This window comes from Nyctereutes procyonoides, unplaced genomic scaffold (genome assembly GCF_905146905.1).
Source record: "Nyctereutes procyonoides isolate TBG_1078 unplaced genomic scaffold, NYPRO_anot_genome, whole genome shotgun sequence".
Lineage (NCBI taxonomy): Eukaryota > Metazoa > Chordata > Mammalia > Carnivora > Canidae > Nyctereutes > Nyctereutes procyonoides.
The window spans coordinates 49,356,422-49,383,224 of NW_026575042.1; the positions used below are offsets into that span (position 1 = coordinate 49,356,422).

Below are 26,803 nucleotides of genomic sequence, written 5' to 3' on the forward strand. Positions count from 1 at the left end.
GGCAGAGACACAGGCAGAGGGAGAAGTAGGCTCCACGCAGGGAGCCCGACGTGGGACTCTATCCCGGGACCCGAGGTCACTCCCTGGGCTGAAGGTGGCGCTAAACCGCTGAGCCACTCAGGGATCCCTAGTATTCCACCTTTTGAATGTATTTCAATATTTTACCCATTCTCCCACCAAAGGACTTTTGTGTTGTTCCTAGTGTTTTATTATTATTATTATTATTATTATTATTATTAGTTACAGATGATGCTGTGATGAAGTCTTGCTCATATCTCCAGGTGCACATGTGCAGGCTCTTTTCTAGAATACGTATCTGAAAGTAGAATTGCTGGATTATAAATCATGTGCTTTTTCAACTTTCCAGATAATGCAAATGTTTTCCAGAATAGTTTGCTAAAGTGTAGGTTTTTTTCCAAATCTATACTGGCCTGTCAATATAGACAGGGATTATCTTTGGGGGTTATGTTTGGGGTTATCTTTTCAATGGGAATCATTAGTGTCTTTGCCAGAAAAGATTTATTTGCATTGTTTAAACAAGAATCATTTCCGTTGCTATCATTTTCCTACAAATTCCCAAACAAATGCATTTGCATTATGATTAGTTTCCAATAAAGGCTCCCTTTTTCCAGTTGCAAAATAGCATGGTCAGTAGAAAGTCACCCAGGGTATACGCTCCAATAAAGTCAGATTATCCTGGAGGATCTCTAAGCCAGGAATCTGCAAACTGCAGCTGGCTGACCAAATCCAGTAGTGGTCAAGCAGCCTGCTTTTATAGAGCCCACAAGCTAAGATACTAAAATATTTTTAAGGAGTTTTAAAAGGAAAAAAAAAGATATGCAACAAATGTATGTGGACAAAGTCTTAAATATTAACTATCTGGCCCTTTACAGACCAAGTTTTCCTACTTTTGTGCTAGCCGATGCTCAAAATCCCATTGAAAAGATAGCCCATAATATTGTTTGCCTTTTACAAGGATGACTTTTTTTTCTTCTGGCAGATTGTACAAATTATTAATCTTCCCAATGATGTGTAAGAAGCCAGGTTGAGTAAAACTTGGGTCTACATTGGAGTTTTAATTGGCGTTTACCTATTAAGGAGATTGTGTATCTTCTTATACGCAATGGTCTTTTTTATTTAGGCTTTGTTTTAATGTCTGTCTTTATTCCATTTGGGGGAATTGTCTGGCTTTTATTTGCAGTCCTTTATATATTCCAAGTAATTTCCAATTTTTTATGTTGTAGAGCTTTCCTTAATGCACTGCTTTTTATTTTCTCTACAAGTTTTTTTTTGTTTGTTTGTTTTGTTTTTTAGCAAGCAAATAGAATCTAATTTGTAATTAAATTTATCAGACTCTTTTATGTTTTGAACTTTTGGGGCTTGAAATCATTCCTTATTGCAAGGTCATCAAGACGATCTCTTATACATGCTGCTAAGAAAAAGAAGGAATAGGTCCTAAATTGAGTCACTTGTGCTAAGCCCCACTTCAGCAAACTAAGCCTTAATGCCTAGTGTAATTGTGATTTCAACCCCTCCCAGGAATGTAATCTTAAACCGGTCAATCTGGTTTAAGCAGTAGTGAAGTAATCCACCGGATAGACCCCTTTCTGTCCCCAGCGGAAGATGACATAACCCACTCTTCCATTGTCCCTGCCCTCTTCCTATAAAAGTTTCCCATTTTGCACAGCTCTTTGAAGCTCCTCTCTTCTTTGCTAGCTGTGATGCTGCCTAATTCATAAATCATTGAATAAAGCCAATTAGATCTTCAAATTTACTCAGCTGAATTTTTAAAAACAGATTTGGTGGCACCAGTGGCAAACATCAGAAGCAAACTCCTGATAGCTTCAGAGATGACGAGAAAAACCAGAGTGGTAACCTGAGAATCCTTCGATTGCCTTTTCTGCCATTTCCAAGGCTGTAGGTAAGTTCCTCTCAGTTCTGGGCTCCACTCTCTTTATGTCAAGTCCCAATCTAATTGACTTTCCATTCAGTTCCCTATTTGATTAGGAACCCCAACCCTTGGTTGTCCCCAGATTCTACATTGGGAACTGCTGCTAGTTTCGTTGGCAGCTCCACATTTGTTTGGAATTCTTCCCCAGATTCCATGTTGGGAACTGCCGGCGGCAGCTGTATTTCCCCATTTGTTGCAGTCAGTCTGCAATCCCCATTCATTGGGGGTCCATTGGTTCAGTCCTCTCCCCAATCCCTAGATTCCGCATTGGGAAATGCCCTTGGTTGGACTGGGTTCAGCTTACAAACTGGCCTGGGTCCAAGATCAGATTGACATTGTAAGAATTGGACTGGATCTAGGATCAGACTAGATGTGGCTTAAGCTGGACTGGGTCCAATAAGTAAAAGCTGCTGTTCCTGGGAATCTTGAATGATAAAAGGCCACAAAACTTGATGGGCATGAATTGAGCACTTAAAAGCTTTTAGAATGTTTGCCACTAAAGATTCCCAGGTTAGGATAAATTGGTCACAGAACAGGTTAGATTGACACTAGGTCACCTGTCAACCTTAAGAAAAATCTCTGTGCAATGAGGTTCACCCCAAAACACCGCACGATCTCCACCCCAGTGGCACATCTTCATTAGGTACCAGTTTGGCTCCAAGAGATTCAAAGGCTTAGCTGAAAAAGAATGAGATCCTTAAATTCTAAGGCGTTAATTGTGCCACCTTCCAGCATACCTGCTTATTTGAAGTCTAATTGCTATGCTCCTTGAACTTACAAATATCTACAAAAATGACAAAATCTTACCCTGAAACCCTGGAATTGGACATCATTGTTTTGTCTCCTGAGAACCTAATAACTGTCAGGTCGGGGTTCCCAAAACACGGCTGGACGGAAATGTGGATTAAACTCTGTTTTGTGGTTAAGGGTCCAACAAAATTGCTGCCAGCCCTCAGGGAGGGAAATTACAATGGCCATTATGAGGAATGTTCCAATTAGATAAGATCGTCTAAGAAGTGCACTTAAAAATAGTGTTCCCAAATTAAACAAACAGAATGAGATACCTATTTTAATTGGTATGCAGAAGGCTTCAGAAGGCTTCAAGATTCCAAAATAGCTTCATTGAAAAAAGATCACCCACACAAAAATGACACAAAAAGTATCTAAAACCAAAGATGGACCCAACTCCTACTTTCCTCTTTTATAGCACTCATTCTATCATTTATCCTCTGTCTAAATTGTCCTTCCACTCTAAAGAGACTACAAGACTGTAAATGAAAGTCCAACAAGTCAGTGGCCTTACTGTGAAGGGAGAACCTCCGTACAGACCCCTCTCAGAGTTGACAAGACTCTGAGGAATTGTTTGATAAACTACTATGTTTTTTCCCCTTAAACAGCTAAGGGAAACAAACTCAAATTAAAATTAATGAAAAATCTTGCCAAATTCTGGTACATACTGGAGATACACCCTCTGCTTTAAACCCACTTGTAGCCCGTGGATAAAATCCTAGGAAGACCGTCAGAAACCAGCTAAGAGTGGAGATTCTCACCAGAGTTAGCTCTTCTAGGTCTGTCTGTAGTGCTCATTAAAGAGAGAAAAATAAAATAGCTTTTGCACTCAATTCTTGGATGCCTCTTAAGTCCAGAGTGGTGTTTAGTACCGCCAGAAATATATACTGCTTCCCAGCTGAAACTGAAAGATATTTAAAAGGATTTTTAAAAATTCTTGGCCAAACTAGAAGTTGATATTCAAAACCTGATAGGATTTTCTTTCTTTTTTTCGTTCTTTTTCAAGTCTTCTCCCCCAAGCTAAACTAACTCTTATCATCTTATCTAGGCCATTCCTTGAAGTGCAAACTTCAGGGAGATAAATCTCAACAGAAAAAAAGAGGGGTGGGGGGGAGGCTTTAACATACAACCTCCTGTAGAAGCTCCCTTGCCCAAAATCTAGCCCACACCTTCCATAAGAATTACTTGTCAAGGACAAGTGTGTATTCTCCAATTCTTGGGTGAAATATTCAATACACGTTGGTGAAATATTGGGTGAAATATTTTGAAATATTGTCAAGGACAAGTGTGTATTCTCCAATTCTTGGGTGAAATATTATACACGTTGTTAGTACTGATACTCAGATCTTCTATGTCCTTACTGATTTGTGCTCGTGATTTGTGAAATATTGGGAAAAGCATATTAAAATCATCCTTACCATGGTGAATTATCAATTTCCTATTGTACTGTTATTTTTTGTCTTATTTAACACGTATGCTCCCAGAAGTAATCAAGTTTAGAATTGTATTACCCTGCTGAACTGAGTACTCTCTCTCTCCTTTTTTTTTTTTTTTTTTTTGGTAAAATTTAAGTCTATTTTGTCTGATTACAATATTGCTACACCAGTTGTCTTTTGGTTAATATTTGTTTGATATATCTTTATTATCCATCATTTTGCTTTCAACCATTCTATACTCTTATGTTTTAAGTATGTCTCTTAAATAGAAGGTAGCTGCATTTGGTTTATCTATTGTGTGATAATCTTTGCCCTATAACTGGAGAATTACGTCCAATTATATTTATTGTAATTGATAAATCTGGATTTATTCCTGTCATCTTATTTTTGTACTTTCTGTATGTGTTTTTTAATATTTCATTTTTTCTCTTTTCTTATTTTCCTTTAGATTGCCCTTTATTAATTCTAGTTTTCTTCTCTCTGCAACAGTTGACCTTATGCACTGTATTTCCCCTCTTTGAGTGGTTAATACTAGTAATTTCTGCATGTATAATCAATTTAATAAAATCTAAAATTAATCAGTATCATTATCCTCCTTTCCAACTGTGGAGGCCGAGAAAAATCAAGGCCATTCCACCTCAAGTTTAGCATTAGCACAAGTACAGCCAACTTAGGCCCCTGTGAATAAGAGCTGAACTTTATAGGAAAAACTGCAGAATGTCCTCGGCAGGGAATCTCGTATCAAAGACAACAGAGCCCAGGCCTGTGGTAGAAAGTCCCATATTAGAATGAGAACAGAGCTCAATGCCCTTGAAAGCCCCATGTCAGAATGTAAACAGAACTTGAGAAATTCCTCCACCCCTTCTGAAAATCCCCTAGACCAGCCCATAAAAAACCTAGCTGTAACCCACTTCGGGGTCCAAGTCCCTGCTCTGCTGTGTCGGGTATACTTGGACCCAAGTTCGAGCTTGCTAATCAACCCTCGTGCGTGCGCTTGCATCAGTGTCGGCTCCTTGGTGGTTTCTCGGATTCACAATCTTGGGCACAACACCAACAACACAAGTAAGCACTTAGAGTGCTTTAAGTCTAATTAACTCTCAAGTTATACACCATTATGTCTAGTATTTTAGTTGATCTTTTTTACTCCTCACTCCCTTTTTTTTAGTTGTATGTAAATTCCAATTAACATGCAGCGTAATACTAGTTTCAGGTGTACAGTACAGTGATTCAACATTTCCATATACCTGGTGTTCATCACAAGTACTCTCCTTAATGCCATCATCTATTTAATCCATCCCCTCCATCTATCTTCCTTGCATAACCAGCAGTTTGTCTTCTATAGCTGAGAGTCCGTTTCTTGGTCTGCCTCTTTCTTTCCCTCTGCTTGTTTGCTTTGTGTCATAAACTCCACATAAGAGTGAGATCATATGGTAATTGTCTTTCTCTGACTGACTTATTTTGCTTAGCATTATACTCTCTAGCTCCAGCCATGCCATTGCAAATGGCAAGATTTCATTCTTTTTTTGATGGCTGGGTAATATTCCATTGTATACATATACCACATCTTCCTTATCTATTTATCAGTCAGTGGATGTATTTGGGCCAATACGTCTTTCCATAATTTGGCTATTGTTAATAATGCTGCTATAAATGCTGGGGTGCACGTATCCCTTTGAATTAGTAGTTTGGTATTCTTTGGGTAAATTCTTAGTAGTGCAATTACTGGATTATAGGGTAGTTCTATTTTTTAGCTTTGAGGAAACTCCATGCTGTTTTCCACAGTGGCTGCACAGTCTGCATTCCCACCAACAGAGCAAGAGGGTTCCCCTTTCTCCACATCCTCTCCAACACCTGTTGTTTCCTGTGTTGTTGATTTTAGCCATTCTGACAGGTCTGAGGTGATATCTCATTGTAGTTTTGATTTGCATTTCCCTGATGATCAGTGATACCTTTTTTACGGGTCTGTTGGCCATCAAATGAGTAAACACCTTTTTATGGGTCTGTTGGCCATCTGTACGCCCAGACTTTTTTTTTTTTTTTTTTTTTAGCCAGTGTTTGCTTAGATTTACCTATGTTGTTACTATATTCTTTGCTTATCCCTCCTTTAATATCTGATCTATCTAGTATTAACTCAGGCAGGCTGAGTCCAAGAACACAGGGGAGGGTCCCACAGGACCTATCAAGAAGGTCCTTGGCTTCATTTCAATTAGAAATCAACTGTGAGCCAGAGAAAGTGAGAACAGTTTATCCAATAGGGTGGCTGACAGAGAATAGCAGATGGAATGTCTGCAAGACTCGGAGAGGAAAGGAGAACGGGTCTCATCGTGGCCCGGGGCTAGGGGTTTATGTTGGAAAAGATCTAGGGTATGTATTTCTTCAGGAATCCATGGTAGGGTCTAATCAAAGGTAAGTGTTGGGTGAACAATAGGTATTATTCCATGAATTATTGGAGGCAGGGGTATCGATGCCAGCATTAGCTGAGATTTGTTTAAGGTTAATAATGTCTGGGAACGTGTTTGGGATCTGGCTCAACTTAGGTGTTATCAGGTGTGTGGGGCCTAGGACAAAATTCTGAAAACGATTAACTTTCTTGCTTCCCCCTTAAAGTGGGAACATAACTTCTTTGGCTTATTCAGAGGCAAAATATGGAACATGAGCAAACGGGGCCTAGCAGAAAAACAGCAGAGATGGAGCCTTTCTAAAATGGAGTCCCTTCAGCTTTCCTACTTCAGTATCATTTTGTTTTATAAGTTCATTTTCAGTAAGTTCCTTTAGTGAGAGTTAAGTAATAAAATTCTCTCCATTTTTGTTTGGCATAGTCCAGCTGGAACCACTTTATTATAGATTTTTAACTTGGGAATTTTCATGCCACATAATTAGTGTAAATCCTAGCCCTACTGTCCATCTGAAGTCTGGCCTGATTATGAATTTTCAGCAGGAGCTTTCTGGCATAAATATACCTGCCTGAGTCAAGCTGACAAAAGCAAACATTTATGTTTGGCATGGCGAGGGAAGGGCGGGGGTGGGAATAGTTTGACTTCTGGTTTTTTTTCTTTTTTCCAGTTCACCTTTGCACTACAGATGTTTCTTTTCAGTGGCCTCAGCTTTACGCAGGAGTCTCTGACCTGACTTTTCACCTTGCTCTCTAAGGAGTCCCTGGCACTTCTAAGCCCTGTTACAATTGCAGCTCTAGGTTTGGGGAGGCCTACAGAGATAGGTAGATACCCCCAGGACAGTGCCATCGTTAGTACTTACATGCCTTCAGGAATTCCTGGCTCTATGATTTTGGCTTTTTCCTTCACCTTCTTGCTGGCTCAGTGGTGCATTTAAAGGACCTTTAAAAAAAAAAAAAACTTTTATCAAGCAGTGGTAAGTGTTGCATACAAGGGCAGCTTTTAAGGATCTACTTAAGTTGCTAGAACCAATGCATTCCACTCTTAATAACTTCTGCATGGTGGCCAGGAGGACTGGCTTTCTCCTCCATCCGTATAACTCACCAAATTGCATGACCTTGGCCAACCTCTGTAAATCTCAGTTTTCTGAGTTTCATTACCTGGGGGCTCTTTATTAGATCCCTTAAAAGAGAAATCTTCTCAAACTTGCATCACTTCCTTCTGGGAAGGGATTTAGCTTTTTTGATAAAACCCTTAAACTTCTGGTAAACTTTAATGAGATTAAGACTTCTTATGGGAAATACACTTGACTATCGGCTGAAAAGGAGTCTAAAAATAATTAACCATGCTATTTTTCTTTTGCTGTATACTCTATATTCATTCTTTTTTTCCTTTAAAATACCCCTATCAAGAGTGGATCGGTGAATTGGCTTCCTGCAGGGTTTCTCTTCTTGCAACAAGACAGAACTGAAACTATGATGTATGCTTAATAACTGAATAGTCCAAAAAGTTCTCATTAACATCTTAAATGTTTAAAAGAATTTAAATGGATTATCTTTATTTTCAACTTTCAGCTATAAGTTTAGAGGCACTATACACAAACCAGACTGTCTTATTTCCTACTGGTAATAAGATATTCATGAACTGCAAGGATGTTCTATTACCTTCCAAAAGAACTTTTTCTGTTTAAAATTTTTGTGCAAATTGGAAAACAAAATGTACCTTGAAAAGTTTAAATAGAATTGTTAAGATCAGGCATGAGTTTAACTTGCATTTCCTGTTGATATGCAAATTTGGGGATTATTCTGGCCATGGCACCCCCCCAACATTCATTATTATGTTAATGAGAAGAAAAGTATTACATTTTTAATACATGGGGCTCCCTATGAAGAAACTGAGGACTGGCTACGTGGAAAAAAAAAAAAAAGAAAGAGGATTTTTCTGACTCCTTTTTAGTTCACATTGATTACGTAAGGTTGAAATAACATCTTGGTGATTTAGCTGAACAGTAATAAAAATTAAGCAGTAGAGTGTTAGAAGATCTAGATTTCTCACACAATGAATTTTAGTAAATTTAGTGAATCACCTATATATGCTTCAGTCCTCTCTGTAACATGAGGATACCAGAAACTCAGCATTTGAATCAAAATGATCAGGAGTCAAGGGCACCTGGCTGGTTAGTCGGCAGAGCACGAGACCCTTGATCTGGGGTTTGTTCGAGCCCCACGCTGGGTGTAGAAATTACTTAAAAATAAAATCGTAAAACAAAACAAAAGAATGCACTGGGTTCACATTCCAACTGAAACAGTTCCCGGTGGTTTTAACTTAGCCAAGTTCCTTATGCTCATTTGTGAGGCAATTACATCGAAGTTTAGGTTTGTCGTGAGGATTAAGTGGCATCCAACACACGCACCGAGAAAGAGCAAAGCACAGAGAGAGGGAGAGAGTACGTTTGAAGCCTATATATTAGCTTTATCTACATTAATCCAATTATTTAATGATTGTTTTATCCTTTTTTTTTTAAAGGTGTCTCCATTGTATTCCATTTACTATTTCATAGCAAGCATCACTCTTTCTCCTTGCCTTTCGGCTCTACCATGTAAAGAAGTGTCAGTCACTTGATGTTAAAGGCAGATCATTGCAAGTTCAAGAAGAGTCACCTGTATTTCGGTGGGACCTCCCCAGGGTGTGCGTGTGTCTCTGCGTTTGCACTTAGGCGTGATTGGAAAGAGCAAAGGGACCAGTGTTAGAGCTCCGCGTAGGTGCTTGGCATTGACTAAGTGCAGTCAAAACACCCGTGAGGGGAGGGTAGTTCTCCGGAGCTCCTGGACACTTCAAGCTGCTAAGGGGCAGCTTTTACAAAAGAATTGCCTTTGGAAAAAAGTATTTTCTTTAAAAAACAAACAAACAAACACAAACTTCCTTGAGAAGGAATTGCAGATCTTACAGGAATATGGGGCCCAGCTTGGCTCCATTACACTGACGAGGGTGCAGACACCTGAGAACTCGGGTTCCACAGTAGGTCGAGCTCCTCAGCTCATTTTTTCTGCGACTTTCCCTCCGCACCCGCAGGCCCGCAGGAGGCCACCCACCCCCTCGGGGCCCAAGAGGCAGGAGGCGGGAGTGGGGCGTCTCAGGACACAGCACAGCTCTTGCCACCCTTTCGGTCTGACCAAGAAAAAGGAAGGAGGAGAAGGAAGAGAGGAGAGGGAAAGCGGAGAGAGGGAGAGGAAGACAGGAAGGAGGGCGAGAGAGAGAGAGAGAGAGAGAGAGAGAGGGTGGGGAGGGGGGGAAAGACAGGAAGGAGGGCAAGAGAAGGGGGGGTGATGAAAGGCAGGAAAGCAAAAGAAAGAAGGCAAGAAAATAACCAAAAAAGGGGGGGGCAGGGAGAGAGAAAACATAAGGGAAAAAAACCAGGGAGAGCCAGGGAGCTTGGCCGGAGGGAGGAAGGAGCGAGGAGGAGCTGGAGGAGACCGCGCGGACAGCGAGCATCGTTTGCAGCCCAGGTTGACCCGGGGGCGCCCCAGGGCTGACCCAGGCGCGGGAGGCCGGGCTTTGCGTGCTGGGCGCCCCGAGCCCGGCGTCCGGGGGGCTCTGGGCCGAGCCCTCGGGGAGGGCCGGGGGTGCCGGGGCGCCGAGGCTGGCCGAGCCCTGCAGGTCGCGCGGGGAACTGCTCGCCGGCCGGTCCTGCGGCGCCGGGCGGGGGGGCCGCGGGGCGCGGGGCGCGGGGCGCGGGGATGTGCGCGGCCGAGCTCGCCCGGGCGCAGCGGGAGCAGCCGCGAGTCCCCGCGCGGGAGCTGCCGAGAGGCCGCGGTGAGTGCCCGGGGGCGGTCCCGGGGCGCCCCCACCTCGCCCCCGCTCGCCGCCTGCACCCCGGGGTGCTCTGGGGGCGCACACGCCCGGCGCCCGGCGCCCGGGGGGCTCCTTGGTCGGAGCCGGCAACTTGTCCCGGACCCCGCGGTGAGTCCCGGGCGGGCGGGGGGCGCCCTGGGGGCGCGGGGGGGGCGCAGGGGGGGCGCGCTGCAACCGCGGGGGCGCCGACCTGGGGGGCGCGGGGGGTGCAGGGGGGCGCCCTGGGGCGCGGGGGGGCGCAGGGGAGGCCCGCAGGGGGCAGCCCCTGCCCCGGGGAGGTCTGGGCTGCAACCGCGGGGGCGCCGACCTGGAGGGCGCGGGGGGCGCCCTGGGGTGCGGGGGGTGCAGGGGGCAGCCCCTGCCTTGGGGAGGTCCGCGCTGCAACCCCAGGGACGCCGACCTAGGGGGCGCGGGGGGCGCCCTGGGGCGCAGGGGGGGGCGCGCAGGGGGCAGCCCCTGCCCGGGGGAGGTCCGCGCTGCAACCGCGGGGGCGCCGACCTGGGGGCGGGGTGGGGGGCGCTGGGGATCGCCAGCCGCAGCGCTCACGCCGATTTGGGGGGGGTTTCCTCTTTTTTTTTTTTTTTTTTTAAATGCAAGGTCTGTTTCCATTCGGTCCCTGTCGGATCTCCTCCCGGTTCCGAACTCTCTCGCCACTTTGACTCTCCCGAGCCGCAAGCGCCGCGCATGACCCCAGGTCTTCCTGGGGCGCCGACCTCCGTGCCCCGCGGGGATGCCCTCTACGCGGGGGCTCCGGTCGCGGGGGGCCTACGGGGATGAAAGTTCCCCGACCCCCTGCGTCCCCTCCCGGCAAGCAGGGTGCGGGCAACCCGGCGTTTACCCCGCCCCCCCCTCCAGGTGATGCAGGTGGGACCTGACTTGTAGGGGCAGCAGGTGCGGGAGGCTGCGGGTCCTCCCCGCCTCCCCCTGCCGTGGCTCTGGGTCCCCGTGCAAACCGACATCTCCCCGGTTCCTCCTTGAACTTGCTGCTGTGACTTTCCTTGACCGGCTGCCCTGCATGTGGGAGCCAGGCGGCTGGCCCTCGGGGCCACACCCCCACATCCCAGGCCCCCCACCCCGGGGACACCTGCAGATTAATGTCCCCCCCCAAAAAAAGAAGGAGGTGATGTCTCCTGAGTACCTGGCTTCTCTGCTTCTGCAGCCACAGCCTCCATGCGAACCCGCCTCTCCTGCTTCCTGTGCCTCAGTTTCCATCACACGCACTGTGTTACTAGGGCACCTCCGGAGACTTGCGGGAATGCCAAAGCGCTGAAGCGCCCTGAAGATGGAAATTGCTTTGGTTTCTAGACTTCCCTTGAACAGAACTGTGGTGCTGTAGGTGCTCTGATTTGACTCTATCAGAAAGTGATGCCTGTGCTCCACCGGTGTTAAGAATTGCTGCTTTCTGTTGCTTTGAAACGCAGTTTCTACCTAAGCAAAAGGAATCGTGTGTTCTTTTGGTGATGTCGTCAAGCTGAAGTTCACAGATTGCTTGTGGGGTCAGATCTCTTAATCCTCTGTCCTCTCCTCTCCTGTGGAAGCGTCTGCTTTTTGGGGTGAGCTTTCCGACCCTGTCTCTAGATTGAGATGCGGTTTATAAGCGTGTAGGTGTCTTTTTGGCACATCCTACTTTTATACGGAGCTGTAAGTATCAACTTTATAATGTTTTTGTATTCTTTTGTGTAATGACCCCCTCCCCTCCCTTCTCTAAAATGGGGTTGTGTGTAGTCGAGGTGGATATTCCAGTGTCTGGGGCTCGGTGATAGGTTCCATCCTGCTGTTGGAGATTCTGAGCCCCGTTTTCTTACAAGAACATAGAGAATCCAGCAGAGGTATCTGGACATGAGGGACAAAGTTTACTAGGAAGTTTCACTTGCATCATTTCTGTTTTCGATCGGTGCCGTTCAGAAGCGCTGCTTAGGGGCAGAAGACTACAATTTTGCAGAGCGTTTGCAAGAGAGGCAGGTGGAGAGTGTGCAGGTGATTCAGAGGATAGTCTATTGGTGCCAGTGAAAGGACTAACAGCTGTAGTCACTGCCTTTTTCCCCCCTGTAACAATTTCTGCAGGGATTAGGTGCACAACCACCGAGAGCCCAGCTGCCTCTGTACCCCAATCCCAAGGGTAAGGAGGAGAAAGAAGGAAAGAGTCACCCAGCAAGGAGAAAGCATGCCTGCCTACTAGTTTTCTTGCTAGTTGGAAGCCTGGTGGTGCCAAAGAGCACTTAAATTTAACCCTGTGGCTGCCCTGGTTCCCAGCTCTAGAGGAACCGATTGTTGTTTCTAAGAACTAAAAGGAGAAGTGAATTGTATTCTTTCAGAAATACTTTTCTCTAGGTTGTCTTCTGAAATATCAGAGCAGGAGGACAAATGCTGCAGAAAGGGAACGGTGATTAATATTCAAGATGCTCTTTAGGTCGCTTTTGAATTCTTCTGGGGAAACTGGGAAAATTATTCTTTTTATTATTAATCTCTCTGTGTGGTGTCCAAGTCCTAAATTTGGTCCCATCTTTTCTTTCCCCGATCACCATCCCTATTAAAACTCCAAGGACCACGATCAATGCAATTCCATATCATAACCCCAGGGGCTGTGAGACTAAGCCAACATGAGTTACATAACCATTAAGTAAGACATTTTAACATTCAGGTACATTACATTCCACTTTTATTGAGCAGACACAGTTTTCATGGTCTAATAAAATATTTTTATTTGATAGTCTGTCCTTGGTTATAGCCTCATGTAATCAAGAGAACAGCATGCTTAAGACTTTGTATCCAGAACTCTAAAGTCCAGTTGTGGTTCACTTATTAATAACTCACTGGGGAGATTAAATTCCTAGTTATCAGCAGGATCTCCCAGGCCGTACTTTAAATATAGACCCGATTCCTACTTTGTCCTGTGCCTCAGTTTCCACAAAACAGACTCTCAGGGAATTGTGGGTATTTAACAAAGACCTTTAACTGTAAGAGTATTTCTGAGCGGTCACTTCATCTAGGGACTAAATTATACGCTTACTTTGTATCGAGCTGTAAACAGCAAATCTGTTAGTTTACGATGCTCTTTTCTACAGTCAAATGCAGAAAAACTGAAGTCTGAGCTTTGGTGGACGGTCAATAAAGAATCACGAGGCCTCTACGAGAAACATAATAAAATTTAATATTTAGGCTTATACACCCTCGATTTCCCTCTCCTCCCCAAAACTTCTGCAATAAGATCTAAAATAGCTTTTATTGTGTGATGATATATTTCAAACAGTGACCAAGTGTGTTCTTTGTAAAGGACATTTACTAGTTGTGTAGTTGGGCGAATTACCTGAATTTTCTGTGCCCCAGTTTCCTGAAGTATAGAATCAGAATATTAATACCCACCTTACAGAGATTAAATCAATTAGTACATGTAAAGCACTAAGAACTAGTGACTGACGTGTGGGAAGTACTCAATAAATGTCAGCTATTAGTAGAAGTATTAATATTAATTTAAATACAAATTAAATACCTGTCTTAACCATCATTACCCTGACCTGCAGTGTAGGATTTTTTTTTTCAGTGTAGGATTTTTTTAAATCATGTATATTTTTTTTCTTCAATTACATACACACACACACACACACACACACACACACACAACATTGATTAAGGTTAATATCTTTCATCCCTGGGTGTAAACCACTGACTTTTGGTTTAGTGAGTGACCATTTTCAGAATGTTGTCTAACCAGTTAATAGATACCCACATCGGCAGTGGCTGTAATTTTGAACTGTAACGATAAAAGTTGTTTTTAAGACTAAAAATAAACTGTCACAAGTATTTGTTCCTTTTTGTTTTTATCTGTATCGATGTTTCAAATTATTGCTTAGTCAAAACCTCAAAGTATTAGTCATTGATTTCTATGCTTGTAAAGCAAGTCACTGGCCAAGATATAAAATTCACCTTTGACGTTGTCCAAAGTTCAGAAGAGTGAGTTTAAAACTTTGCTTTATGATGGTACAGCAATTATTTGCTAATGAACTGCCGAAGGAATCTTATGTGAGTATTTAGCCGAGTCTTCCTCTCTAATTTAGTTTGTATCTTCAGTGATATATGCGAAAAAAAAAAAAAAAGATTATGGCTTGTCGTGTCAGATTCATCGGGTCTATCCTCTGTTTTCAGAATCAAAATTCTGACTTTCAACAACAACAAAAATCTATTTCTATCTAAAAAGAATTAACCTTTTTTTTAATTTAGCTACATTGAGCATTTAGAAAATTGTACATATATTTTCTTTTCTCTTATTTTTATCTATTTATTAATTTGTTATTATTAGTTATCTAAATACTTTTTTTTTTTTACAGGTTTTAGGTGATGGGCAGATCAGAAAGTCAGATGGATATAACTGATATCAGCACTCCAAGGCCAAAGAAACAACGATGGACCTCCCTGGAGATCAGTCTCTCCGTCCTTGTCCTGCTCCTTACCATCATCGCCGTGACAATGATCGCACTCTATGCAACCTATGATGGTGAGTTACTCCCACACCTGTGCACACAGACATGCACAAGAGAGTAGAATCTTCATCTTATGCTTTTTTCATCTATCAAAAGAATGTGGTAAGGAGAGCGATGCTTAAAGATGGTATAAAGATTCCTTCATAAGATGGAACTTTGGGACACGTCAGGTGCTCAGTGGTTGAGCATCTGCCTTCGGCTCAGGGTGTGATCCCGGGGTCCTGGGATCGAGTCCCACATGGGGCTCCTTGCGGGGAGCCAGCTTCTCCCTCTGCCTGTGTCTCTGCCTCTCTCTCCGTGTCTCTTACAGATACATAAATAAATAATCTTTAAAAAGTAAAAATAAATTAAAAAAATAAAATGGAACATCAGTATATTGAAACAATTAACTCTGACTAAAGTACAATGTCTTTTATGTTTCAGCTAAATTATTAATAATAATTGATGAGCATATTTAGCACACTCATGCTTATTCTGTAAGAATTCTAAGGTAAAATTTTATTTGATTCAAATGTACATAATTTTATGGCCAACTTCAATTAGTGAAATTTGTTGTGTCATTGAAATTCTAAAGGGCTTCACAGGAATCCAAGAGGTCTAATTTGTGTCTTAGAAGTTTTTCACAATAAGGATTAGAAAAGATTGGTTCTTTAATAGGAGAAAAAAAAGATTACCAGACTAAAACGACTGATTATTTCAATTTAATAGACCTAGGTCTTAGTGGGTAGAGACGATAAAGTAAATGCATTGTTTTCTTCATAATAAAAAAATTTAAATTTAGAATTTGCCGATTTTATTTCTCTATGTTTTTTCTGGCTATTGACAATGATATATAATACTCAGGTTTTAGCTCTTGCTTTAAGGAATTGATTATTTAGTTGGCAGTTTTTAAAAGAACAAAAGATAGGGAGAAATTAGAAAACCAGATTGCAAATATTTATGTATATACCCTTCTTTTTCTAGATGGTATTTGCAAGTCATCAGACTGCATAAAATCAGGTAAGAAGATGGTTTTTAAATTTAATAGTTTTACAAGTAATGTATAACGTTGAAAAATCAGATGCTGAAAGGCAACTATCTCTACATTTTCTTTGTTTATACTTCTATTCATCATACCTCATTATTTATAGTGAAGGAAAATCTAAGAATATTTAAGTAGTAGATCAATTAGTTAGTTTGTCATAAAAAAGAATTCACTCTTTTCATACCTGGAGTGTATGGTTGGGTGATAGAGAACTATATCTCCAGCATAGGGAGCTTGCTGTGTATAGTTGGAGAAAGAAAATCAACCCATTGAAATAATGAGCATCCTGTCATTATGTTATTTTCTCAATGCAGGTCATCCGGGGGGTGGGGGGTCAGAACTAAGAAGGGAGTGAAATGTAATCTGTAAAGCTAGGAGAAGTGGAGATTTGAGGGAGCCCTCGAAACAGGGCTGGGGTTTGGAAGTAGAGGTACAGAAGAGGGAATTCCATACAGGGTGAATGAGCAATAGGAGTAAATCCTGTTGTTGAGAAGCAGCGAATAGGTAGGCTTGATAGATAGGGACCCATTACGGAGAGCTTTGAAAATCCACGTTAGCCTTGATGTCCTAATGAAGGAGCAATGGATATTTTCCAGAACAGATCGTTCGATAAGGCAAAAGCTGAAAGGTGATTCCAGAAATGATGGGTTGGGTGGGTTGAGTAAGAAGTGATGATCCGGAGAGTGTGGGCAGGTGGGGGCTGCTGCCGTAATGCAGGTGTGCATCGAGGAGCCAGCCCGTGGTGGGGTGAGAGAGCTTAGGTGACAACGTGAACGGGGAACTGGATGGCTCGGTGGAACGCACATGCTAAATGAAGGACATGAATGATTTGGAAATGAGGCCAAATTTTAAAACCTAAGGGGGGATCCCTGGGTGGCGCAGCGGTTTGGCGCCTGCCTTTGGCCCAGGGCGCGATCCTGGAGACCCGGGATCGAATCCCACGTCGGGCTCCCGGTGCATGGAGCCTGCTTCTCCCTCTGCCTGTGTCTCTGCCTCTCTCTCTCTCTCTCTCTCTCTGTGTGTGACTATCATAAATAAAAAATAACAAAAATTAAAACCTAAGGGGCTCAGGAGAATGGTGGAAACGCGCACAGAAATAGAGAAGTTAGGAGGTAAGTTTGTTTTAGGGAGAGATATGATTAATATGGATTAGGGCATGTTGGGTCTGAGCCGCCCGGGGTTACACGCCAGTGGGGATAGACAGCAGAAAGATAGACACGGAGTGTACGAAGACCTGTCATGCGGTGCATTTAGGATCTGTCCGGGGGAGATACGGGAAGTCGTAGGAGTGTTTGAGCTCCCCAGACGGAGATGAGCTATTAAGGGCCAGACTTAAGAAGATGTTGAGAATTAGAGTGCAAGGAGAAGAAAAGCCAGGGAAGGGAACCAAGACAGCGTGTGGAGTTGTAAGATGTCACATCAGTTAGCGTGTGGTGCGAAAAAGAAGAGCATTGTGACCGGGAGAAGAAAGGTGGTCGCTGAGCAGCACCCTGGGATACGGACTAGGTATCTACCTCTTGTCTCCCTCGGCAGGAGATTGTAAGCCCCCTTTATAATGTTTACATTTCTTCCAAGAAATAACCTGTCCCTAATGATTTTGAACCACTTGCTATTAGATGGCTTTATCTGGGTTTTTGCTATTCATTGACCTTTGAAAAATAACAATGAGAAAATATCTTGGGATTTTAGGTGATCAAGTCTAATGTTCCAAATGTTTTGCCTTTTGCTTTTTCTGTATTGCTCTTTGATATTTTTATTGCCGTAGTCATTCTGGATCTCATGCGCCCCGGCAGGACACCTGAGACTTGATGTGGGGGGTGCTGGAGGGAGGCCTGATTGGGACATGGGCCAATGGCTGCTTGGCGTACTAACAGGGACTTGCCCATCCATGGGCCTTCCCAGAAACAAAAGAAGTTGCTTTATTCCCCCAGGAAATGTACACAGATAGCCTGCCTAGGAGATGGCCTGGGTCCCTGCGCCAGAGTTCGAATGTGCCCAGGCCGTCAGAGTTACCATCTGCTCCTCCCCCAAACCCTGCCCCACTTTTCTCTTTACCAGCTACCCTTATGTACTCATTCCCTGTCCTGTTTCCAGAAACCCCCAGTCGGTATGTATGGACCTCTACTTGTCTCCAAGTTTCTCTGTCCTAAATACACTTGATGTGTCTTCTGTCTCTATAGTTTCTCTTTCATTCTTTCTCTCCTTCTCACTGTGTTTTTCTCTTTCTTTTTTTTCTTATTTTTTTGAGGAAATGGAATCCTTTGGCTGGGTAGGCATAGAGATCTGGGCAGGTTCCTCGAGTGGCACCAACCCCCAAGAGCAGTGTGATACCTAGAATCTGGAATCTCATATGGGACTTACCGCTTAGGGGTAGGGCTTTGGCTTTTTTAAGTAGTGTCTGGCAAATCTCAATTCATTAAGGCGTATTTAACGTGTATCCTTTCATCGTAGGTCAGAAATCACACCAAATGTAAAACACCTCCTCCCAACACTGTTTCTCTCAGCAGAGAAATGGATAGGCTAGAAATAGTGTGGCTGGTACACAAAGTTGCTGAAGAACTCTGTTTTTTTGTTTTGTTTTGTTTTGTTTTATTCAGCTCTGTTTGTTTACAAGCTGGTAGACTCCTTTGACTATTTATAGTTACTGTTCTTCCTGGGAGAACAAAATGAAGATGAAACTCACTCTTAGGGATACAGTATTCACACCCATGCACACCCATGCAGGCTCACACACCCACAGTCCCCTGCTGGGTCGTAAACCTTTTCTGCCATAGAAGATAAAACTACTGTTCTCAGAAGTTGTTCCAAATTAACAAAATTCTAGGGGAATTCTTGGACAGGACAAAGTATTAAAGAAAGGGAAGAAGGAGCAGAGTAAATGGCTGGAAAGGAAAAGAAAGATGGGGGGAAAAAGGATGTTGAAAAGGATGCAAGTCTTCTACCAACAATTCTAGATAACGTTAAGAAGACTGGGAGAAAATTCCAACCCAAGCACAGGACGTTCTTGAGGATTGGAAAAGCAGGTATTGATAGACAAGGTGCTCACGTTCCTGTGAAGGCTGGTTCTGACTTAAATCTTTCTCCTGGTGGATGAGGATGCCATGGCTCGTGATCAATAAGCTGCACAGCTCCTAGAGTCCCAGCTGCCTCAGAGGGCCGCCGTGGACACGACTGGAAACATTGGTTATGACACCCAGGCTTGGGCTGAAATGTCACATTTGAGAGAAACATGCCTAGACTCACATATGGCCAGACATCTTTACGGAGCCAATAAAGCTCTGGGAAAAACAGCCTGCTACCTTGCTCACAAGATTCCTAGCAGCCTAACCAGCCCCGTAAACTGAATATGAGTGACCTGATGGGAAATCGCTGCAATAGCTCACACACAGACAGTCTACCTGCCTGTTGCTCTCTGGGCCACTCAGAAGGATTACCAGATTTGTTTAAATTACAAACCAGGGAGTCCCTGGCTGGCTCACTTGGTGGGGCACGCGGCTCTTGATCTTGGGGTTCGAGCTCCACATTGGGCGTAGGGTCAACCTAAAAAAAATAAAATAAATAAATTATAAGCCAGGAAAAAAACCAAAACAAACTCTTTGATCCTTTGAAGTCAAAGGTCAAGTCATACTAAGCCAAAAATGAAATACTGCAGAAGGCCGTGGATCATCTTGAAATGTATCTGGTGTTAGGTACGTTAAAATCTGAGCATCTGTACATTTAAATATTTATAATATACATAAGTGATGTTTATAACATATGCTTAAGGATAATTTGCGTGTATAGGAGACGCAGCAGTATGAAAGATTACACCAAACCTAAAATAAGACAAACACTATTTAACAAATAGCCAGTTAAGGCGGTGTTCAAAACCCTACTATTAAGGCATGAGTAATATTATTCATCTCTTATTTACCATCTAAGATCATCAAAAACACGGAGTTACAGAGCTTGCTTCTGATTTCTCAGACTTCTCCGTGTAAATCTAAATCCTCAAACTGGCTTCCATTGCATCATAACCTTCCCCACTCGGAGGGTTTCAAGGAATCACATGGTATAAATCAGGGCTTCTCAGCTTCATCAAGTTGACATTTTGGCCTGGATAATTCTTTGTTGGGGGAAGTGTTTGTGTCACACATTTTAGGATGTTTAGTGGCAGCCCTGGCCTTTTAGCCACTAGATGTCTAGAACCGTTCCCCTCCCAACTTGAGGCAACCAAAAAATGTCTCCACATATTGCCATGGCCCTCTTGGGACAGTAGAATCATCTTTAACGAGGTGGCCACTGGCCTGAATGATCTCAAGAGATCATCCAGGGCTTTTCCCTTTGTGGTAGGTGGAACAATGCCTCCCTGAAGGTACCCACTTCCTATCCTGGGATCCAGTGAGTGTGTTACCTTATGTGGAAAAAAGAGAGACTTTGCAAATTTGATCTCGAAAGGGGGAGATTATGCTGAATTATTTGGGTGGACTTATGTAACCACTAGTGTTCTTTTAATGGGAAGGGAGCAGGGAGGGTTAGAAAGAGAAGGGGATGTGGCCACAGAAGTGCGGGAAGCAGAGGTTGGAGTGAAGCAGCTACAAGCCAAGGGATGCGAGCAGCCGGGAGGGGGAGGCAGTGGGTGGCCCTCATAGCATCCAGGAGGAATGCAGCCCTGCCAAACCCTCTAGAACTGTAAGACAGTGAGCCCTGGCAGTTAAGCCATTGGCTTTGGGGCAATTTGTTAGAGCAGTGAGAGGGAACTAATACACCCTCCATAGTTCCCTATTTTAAGGCTATCTCTGAAGAATTAAAACATGCACATGCATACACATGCAAATAAGTGAGTAAATAAGTAAATAAATAAGTGAATGAATAAGTAAATAAATAAATGAGTAAATAAGTAAACAAATGAAGCTACTACTTTATTACTACATTGAGGTGTGTCATATGGAGGTATCAGGAAGGAACGTTATACAGATTTATAGAGGAGTATAATAATAGAATACAGGAGAAAAATAGTGGAATATAATATAATAAAATAATGATAGTTAATATTGAATATATATGTGTCTAGCACTGTTGTGAGTTTATATGTATTAACACATTTGATTCTCATAATGACCCCATGAGGTAGGTACCATCATTTTATCTTTTTTCTTTTTTTAAGATTTTATTTATTCATTCATGGAAGACAGAGAGAGAGAGAGAGAGAGGCAGAGACCCAGGCAGAGGGAGAAGCAGACTCCATGTAGGGAGCCTGATGTGGGACTCGATCCCAGAACCCTGGGGTCACAACCTGAGCCTAAGGCAGATGCTCAACTACTGAGCCACCCAGTGCCCCTCATTCTGTTATTTTTACAGATGAACAAACTTGGGCTAGGATTCCAACCCAGGCAGCCTGGTTCTGGAACTTACATTCATGACTTCTCCATGTTGCCTGGAGGAGACTAGGACTCTATGAAATTTTTAATACCCTGTGTCCATACGGATGAAAGCAGATGGCCTCCCCTCTTGCTGGAACCTAATGCTAGAGGCATTAGATGACTGTCAGAGTTGAAATAATTACATCCACACTGAGACGGAGGAGACGAAATCTCTCATCCATCCAGAAACCGGCTATTTTACTGAGAACATTGAGCATCTTCATCTGTGATTTTAGTACACCAAATACAGCCTGGAATTAAGGGGTCTAGAGAAGCAAATACTAACAGTGTTGGCTTAGATGCCCCAGGGGATAGAGAAGCCAAGTTAAGATGCACGAGCAATACAATGCACAAGAGAAAGACCATCTGTACAGTTGTGCAGGTTGTATACTGCATAATTATGGTAGCCCCGAGAGACTGGTTCGTGGAACCTCTCAGAGCTGTTTATTTCCTTTCCTCTTTACTCACCAGGTAAACCTTTTTCTTTCTCCTATGAGGAAAACTTTTGGTGAGTATTTAATTATTCATAGAAAAAAAAAGAGGCTTTCCGTTCACTTGGAAGATCTATTCAGCAGAGTGAGATGATGTATTCATATTCTGAATATGAACCTTCACCTTCCTGATCATGTTTGCGAGGGTCACATTCTGGTAACGCCCTAGGTGAAGTCTCTTGGCACCTGCTGGCCTTTTGCTGGGTGCTCACTATTGGCCGTGGTCTCTCCTTTCTTGCCTGTCACCCGCCCAGACAGTCCCCATGAAGAAAAATGGCACCACTGGCTCAGCACAGGGCAGACTGCAGACAGGCTCTGGGGGGCCACCAGGCGCGCAGCAGCCCTTCAGAGGGGGAGATGGGGCTATTTCATTATGTAATTAAGATTGAAAAAAATCCTTGGGGCAATAAGGACGCAGCAGGTGTCTTAGTGGCAAGTCAGCTGAACCACACCTTTGTTAATGTAAATGTGGCCTGTGACAGTTGGCTTTGGGCAGCTTTCCCAACACCATTCTCCCGACAGTTGCCTGGCGATACTTGCTTTAAAAATTCTCCCGTTAAACTTAGCATCTGTCAATCAAATCCTTTCCAAGAAGGGAATCAATTAGGTGATAAATACAAACATATGTAACATATTTTTCTTACCTGCTGGGTAGAAGTTAAGCAGGAGTGCGCCGTCATTTCTCTTTTCCCCTTAATGCATAGTCAAGGCATGGAAAGCATAGATAAATTGAATGAAATGGTCAAAGGGGAAAAAAAATAGCAAAGCAGGGTAAGCTCATTTGGAATCCTAAGGTCTGTTTTGCAGCTGTGAAAATTACCTAGAAGTGAAGGTGAGTGGATATAAGTAGTAGCTGAGGCTGGGATGAGGACCCTAGCACCATTCTCGGCCACATAGAGTTCTGGTCATCACCAAATCCGTGGGCCAGCAAGGGGCTTTCTGGTAACCCTTTGATAGAATGTGAAGATTGAGTTGATAATATTGATCGATTATTTTAAGGGAAATTTAAAAATAGAGAATTAAAAAATCATGAGGGGAAAATTCTCAAACCCTTGAATCCTGAAAGATTTCATTCTCTCCGATCATTTGGAAAAGGAGATACGGTGTAGTGATGGAGTGGGGGAGACTGCTTTTGACCCCACTTTTGACTATCTGAAAACTGGAATATATTCTCTCTACTTCAAACGCCCTCACCTCCTACCCACTAGAGAGGCTGTGATAAGTAATGACAGTAATAATAGTACTAAGTGTCAGGGAGGGTGTGGGGCCTGGAGCCATCATACACTGTTGGTGTGAATGGAAAATACCTCAGTACATCGCAGGTGACTTGAAGAATCACTTTGGAAGACATTTGGCCATTTTCATAAAAAGTTAAACACACTCTCTGTGTACGACCTGAGCAATTCCACACCTAGGAAATACCTAGGTATTTCCCGAAGAGAAATGAAGACAAGTGTCCTCGTAAGAACTCTTACGTGATTATTCACTACGGCATTATTCGTAATAGCCCAAACATGGAAAGAACCCAAGTGTCTATCGACAGGTAAATAAACAAAATATGGTATAGCCATAAACGGGAATACCACGCAACAGTAAAAAGTGGCCACGTGCAACGGTATGCATGAACCTCAAAGACATTATGTTAAGGAGAAGAAGTCAGATGCAGGAACCAGCATATTATATACAATTCAGTTTATAGGAAATTTCCAGAGAAGGCAACATTACAGAGGCAGAAGGAAAAATAGCTATTGCCTGGTGCTGGGAGTGGGGCAGGGATTGCAAGTGGATACAAGGGAGCCTTTTGGGTGGTGCAAGTTTTCTCAAGTTGGATTGTGGTGGTGGTTTTGTACAAACGTATACATTTATTAAAAAGTCTCGGTTGAATTTTACGGTATGCAAATTGGAACCCAATACAACTGCTGAAAAACAAAACGGAACAACCCCGCCCCCCATCCCTTTTTTTTTCATCTCCCCAGTGTCCACCTAGAAGTCATTATATTTTGATCTTCTGATTGCTATTAAATGTTGAGTCCCATTTCTGCAATTCAAAATAATTATGTGTCATTTTCAGTCCTGCCCAATCTTCACTGAATAACTCAAGCTTCTCCATTTGAGCAAGTGTCTATTCTTGGATTCTCTGAGGGTGATGTTGATGAAAGTCTTTGGAAACAGAAAATCAAGTAGGAAGTTAAAATTACTTGGGAATCGGACGTTGGAAGCGTTGTTTGCAGGGGCTGGGGTTTCACTGTCCGAGGGAGGCAGAGATGCATGTGGTATCGTAGGGCTCGGTGGACCAGCCATTATCGAAAGAAAGTCAGACTAAGGTCTCTACCGCAGAGCAGTTGGCATGGACAGTCCTGCTTTTGGAAGAGTGTGTTGGTTTCATGTATGGGTTCTGTGAAATGTTTCCTCTTTCACCTCGACTGCTAGTGAGAGTCAAATTTGTTTTTACCCTGTAATCATAGGACCTCTTTGTATGCCTTTTGGCCCATTAGGATTATTCCTATTGTCCTTTTTCTTTCTCATTCAATGTATAAGAGTTAATTTATGTGGCCTTATAAGGCCACTTTGAATTCATTTCAATAGGTTAGTAATTGGATGACTAGAATATAGACAAATTCCAGCAGTAGATACGTGTAGAAGAAAGGCTTGTTAAGTAGTAAGCTTTATTTCAAAGAGACACAAGTGTTATGAATAATTAAGGCCCAATCTTTTGCAAGACTACCGCTTCTTTTTCCACCAAGCCAACATAGCGTGGGGGAGCTAGGCTGCAAGGTTTGGCCACATCCTGTGTTGTTAGCATGTGATCTTAATTAAGTCAGTTTAGCTTCCTGCATTTTATTTTCCTTATCTACAAAATTGGAATTATAGCATCTCATTTTACAGAGAAACAGCAAAGACTAATGACAGCCCATTTCACATGACACATCCTTCAGGGAGATGCCCCGTAGGTATAATGCACAGATATATTCCATTTAATGTGTTTTCTCCTGCAACTTACAGATGCACTGTTTAAAGCTACTTATTGAGAATCAAAAAGCAGTCAATATATTTTTAGAGATGAAAGCGTGGGTCAGAAGAGAGAGGGAGGGGGGAAGGAGACACGGCAAGAGAGTAGCACATGCTGTGTATCCTCAGGTAAAATTTGTCACCCCTTATTAACATTTTCCTTGACTTTTGTGCTCTATCTTAGCACGGGGGATGACAGGTCAGCCTGTGACGAAGTTAAAATGAGCACAATCAGAAATGGGCACTTAGACCCATGTTTGCTATAAAGCAAAACCTAGCCGCAGGTACGCTGATTTGAATACATGGTTACGCTATGCTTGCCCTTGCACATCCTCACCCTTAGCCTTTCCCTCACCACTGTTCGACCCCTAAAAGTAAATAAGCCAGAGACCTGCGGCAATAGGACAATAACTAGACCCTTGCTGCCCAAAGTCTGGTCTAAGACCAACAGCATCAGCATCAGCGTCAGCTGGGAAACTTGAAAATCAAGTGCACATTCTCAGACCCCACCTCAGATCTACTGAATCTGCAGCTGCAATGTTAGTAGAGTCCCCAGGAGAATAGTGTGCACAATAAAGTCTGAGAAGTGCTGAAGAGTGGTGATTCTCAACTGTGGCTGCTTATTAGGATAATTTGGGAAGATTTTTAAAATATACCCATGCCAAACCATCTCTCCTCCCTGACACACAAAAGTTCCTGTCCCTTCAGTGGGGTGGTCTCTGTGAGGTGTCGGGAAGAAAAACATGTTAAGTAAATCAGTTGGCATTAGGTCCATGAGAATGACATGGATTAGGTCCATGAGAATGACATGGATTAGGTCCATGAGAATGACATGGATGTTTGCATTTTTTTAAAAGAAAGTGTATGTTTTCCAGCGAATTGCTTTAACAGGTACAATGTCAGGCTGTGCCACCCAGTAAAAACTAAGTAAGAGTGGGTGAGGCACGGGTCTGTTTGTCTGCTCGTAATGGAGAAGCTGAACCTGGAATGCCCTCCTGAATTTCCCAGGAATAATGTGGGCATGAATGTTTTCATAGAGACTTCAGGGCCACTTCTTTCCTCATCCAGTCATTCATTTACTCATTCATCTCTCCATTCATTTATTGAATTTTTTCCCCCAAAACATTGAGTGAGCACCTTCTAACTGTTAGACACTTGTCTAGACACCCAGGAACATGCACTCAGGTATCCCCTTGTCCTTAGGAAAGTGGTAAGCCAGTCAGCATGAGAGACCAAGAAACAAAGTTACTGTATGGATTGGGTAAGTGCTATGACAGAGACGGACAGAATGTGCCATAGGCTGTCTGAGAAAGGAGCACCTGAGCCAGACCAGTCGTGGGAGTGGGCAGGTAGAGTGATGGTAATGGGCCAGGAAAGCATTCTCGAGGGGAAACATCACCCACTACATTCTGAAGGGATGGTCAGAGATTGCCAGACCAGTGGAGCAGAGAGTAGCATGTACATGGGCTAGATGGAACATGCCAGTGAGGGCTTGGTGAGCTTAGGACCTGCACGTGGTTCGTGATGGCCGGAGGATGCACCTGGCTAGTAAGTCATGATACTGGAAAAGCAAATGGGGGCTGGGTCATGTACTATATGGGTTGTAATTTCTCCTGAAGTCTACAGGAAATCAATAGATACATTACAGGGAGAATCTGAAGGATCTGAAGCAGAGGTGTAGCGTTCTCAAGCTTGCCTGCTATCCAGCTCACACCTGGTAAAGTGGAGGCAAAGACTTACCCATACGAGGGAATATTTCCATGTCCCAAATGTGTGTGTGGTGGTGGTGGGGAGCCTGGCAAGACTGAGGAACTTAGGGAATAGCTGTAGGGCTAAGCCTTAGAGGGTGTGCATGGGGAAGTGAAAGCAAGGTTGGGAAGGGGAAGTGTTGAGCGTTGGCACAGAGATAAGCAGGAGTTGGATCTTGTAGTGCATGTTAAAGTGTTTGGACCTTCTACTTAATAGCACCAAGAAGTTA

The 26,803-nt window shown here is 43.3% G+C and overlaps 1 protein-coding gene across 6 annotated transcripts in view; it reads left to right on the top strand.

Annotated features, from left to right (window-relative positions):
• The window catches only part of MME (membrane metalloendopeptidase), a 138,904-nt gene that overhangs the window by 30,569 nt on the left and 81,532 nt on the right, over nt 1–26,803 (top strand). Inside the window, exons 3-5 of one of the 6 annotated variants that reach the window (XM_055321368.1) lie at nt 1,798–1,921; nt 14,747–14,913; nt 15,863–15,898. In XM_055321368.1, the coding sequence (XP_055177343.1) occupies nt 14,757–14,913; nt 15,863–15,898 (193 nt within the window). In that variant the 5' untranslated portion in view covers nt 1,798–1,921; nt 14,747–14,756. The other 5 variants (XM_055321369.1, XM_055321374.1, XM_055321370.1 and 2 more) reach the window with 5 other exon arrangements.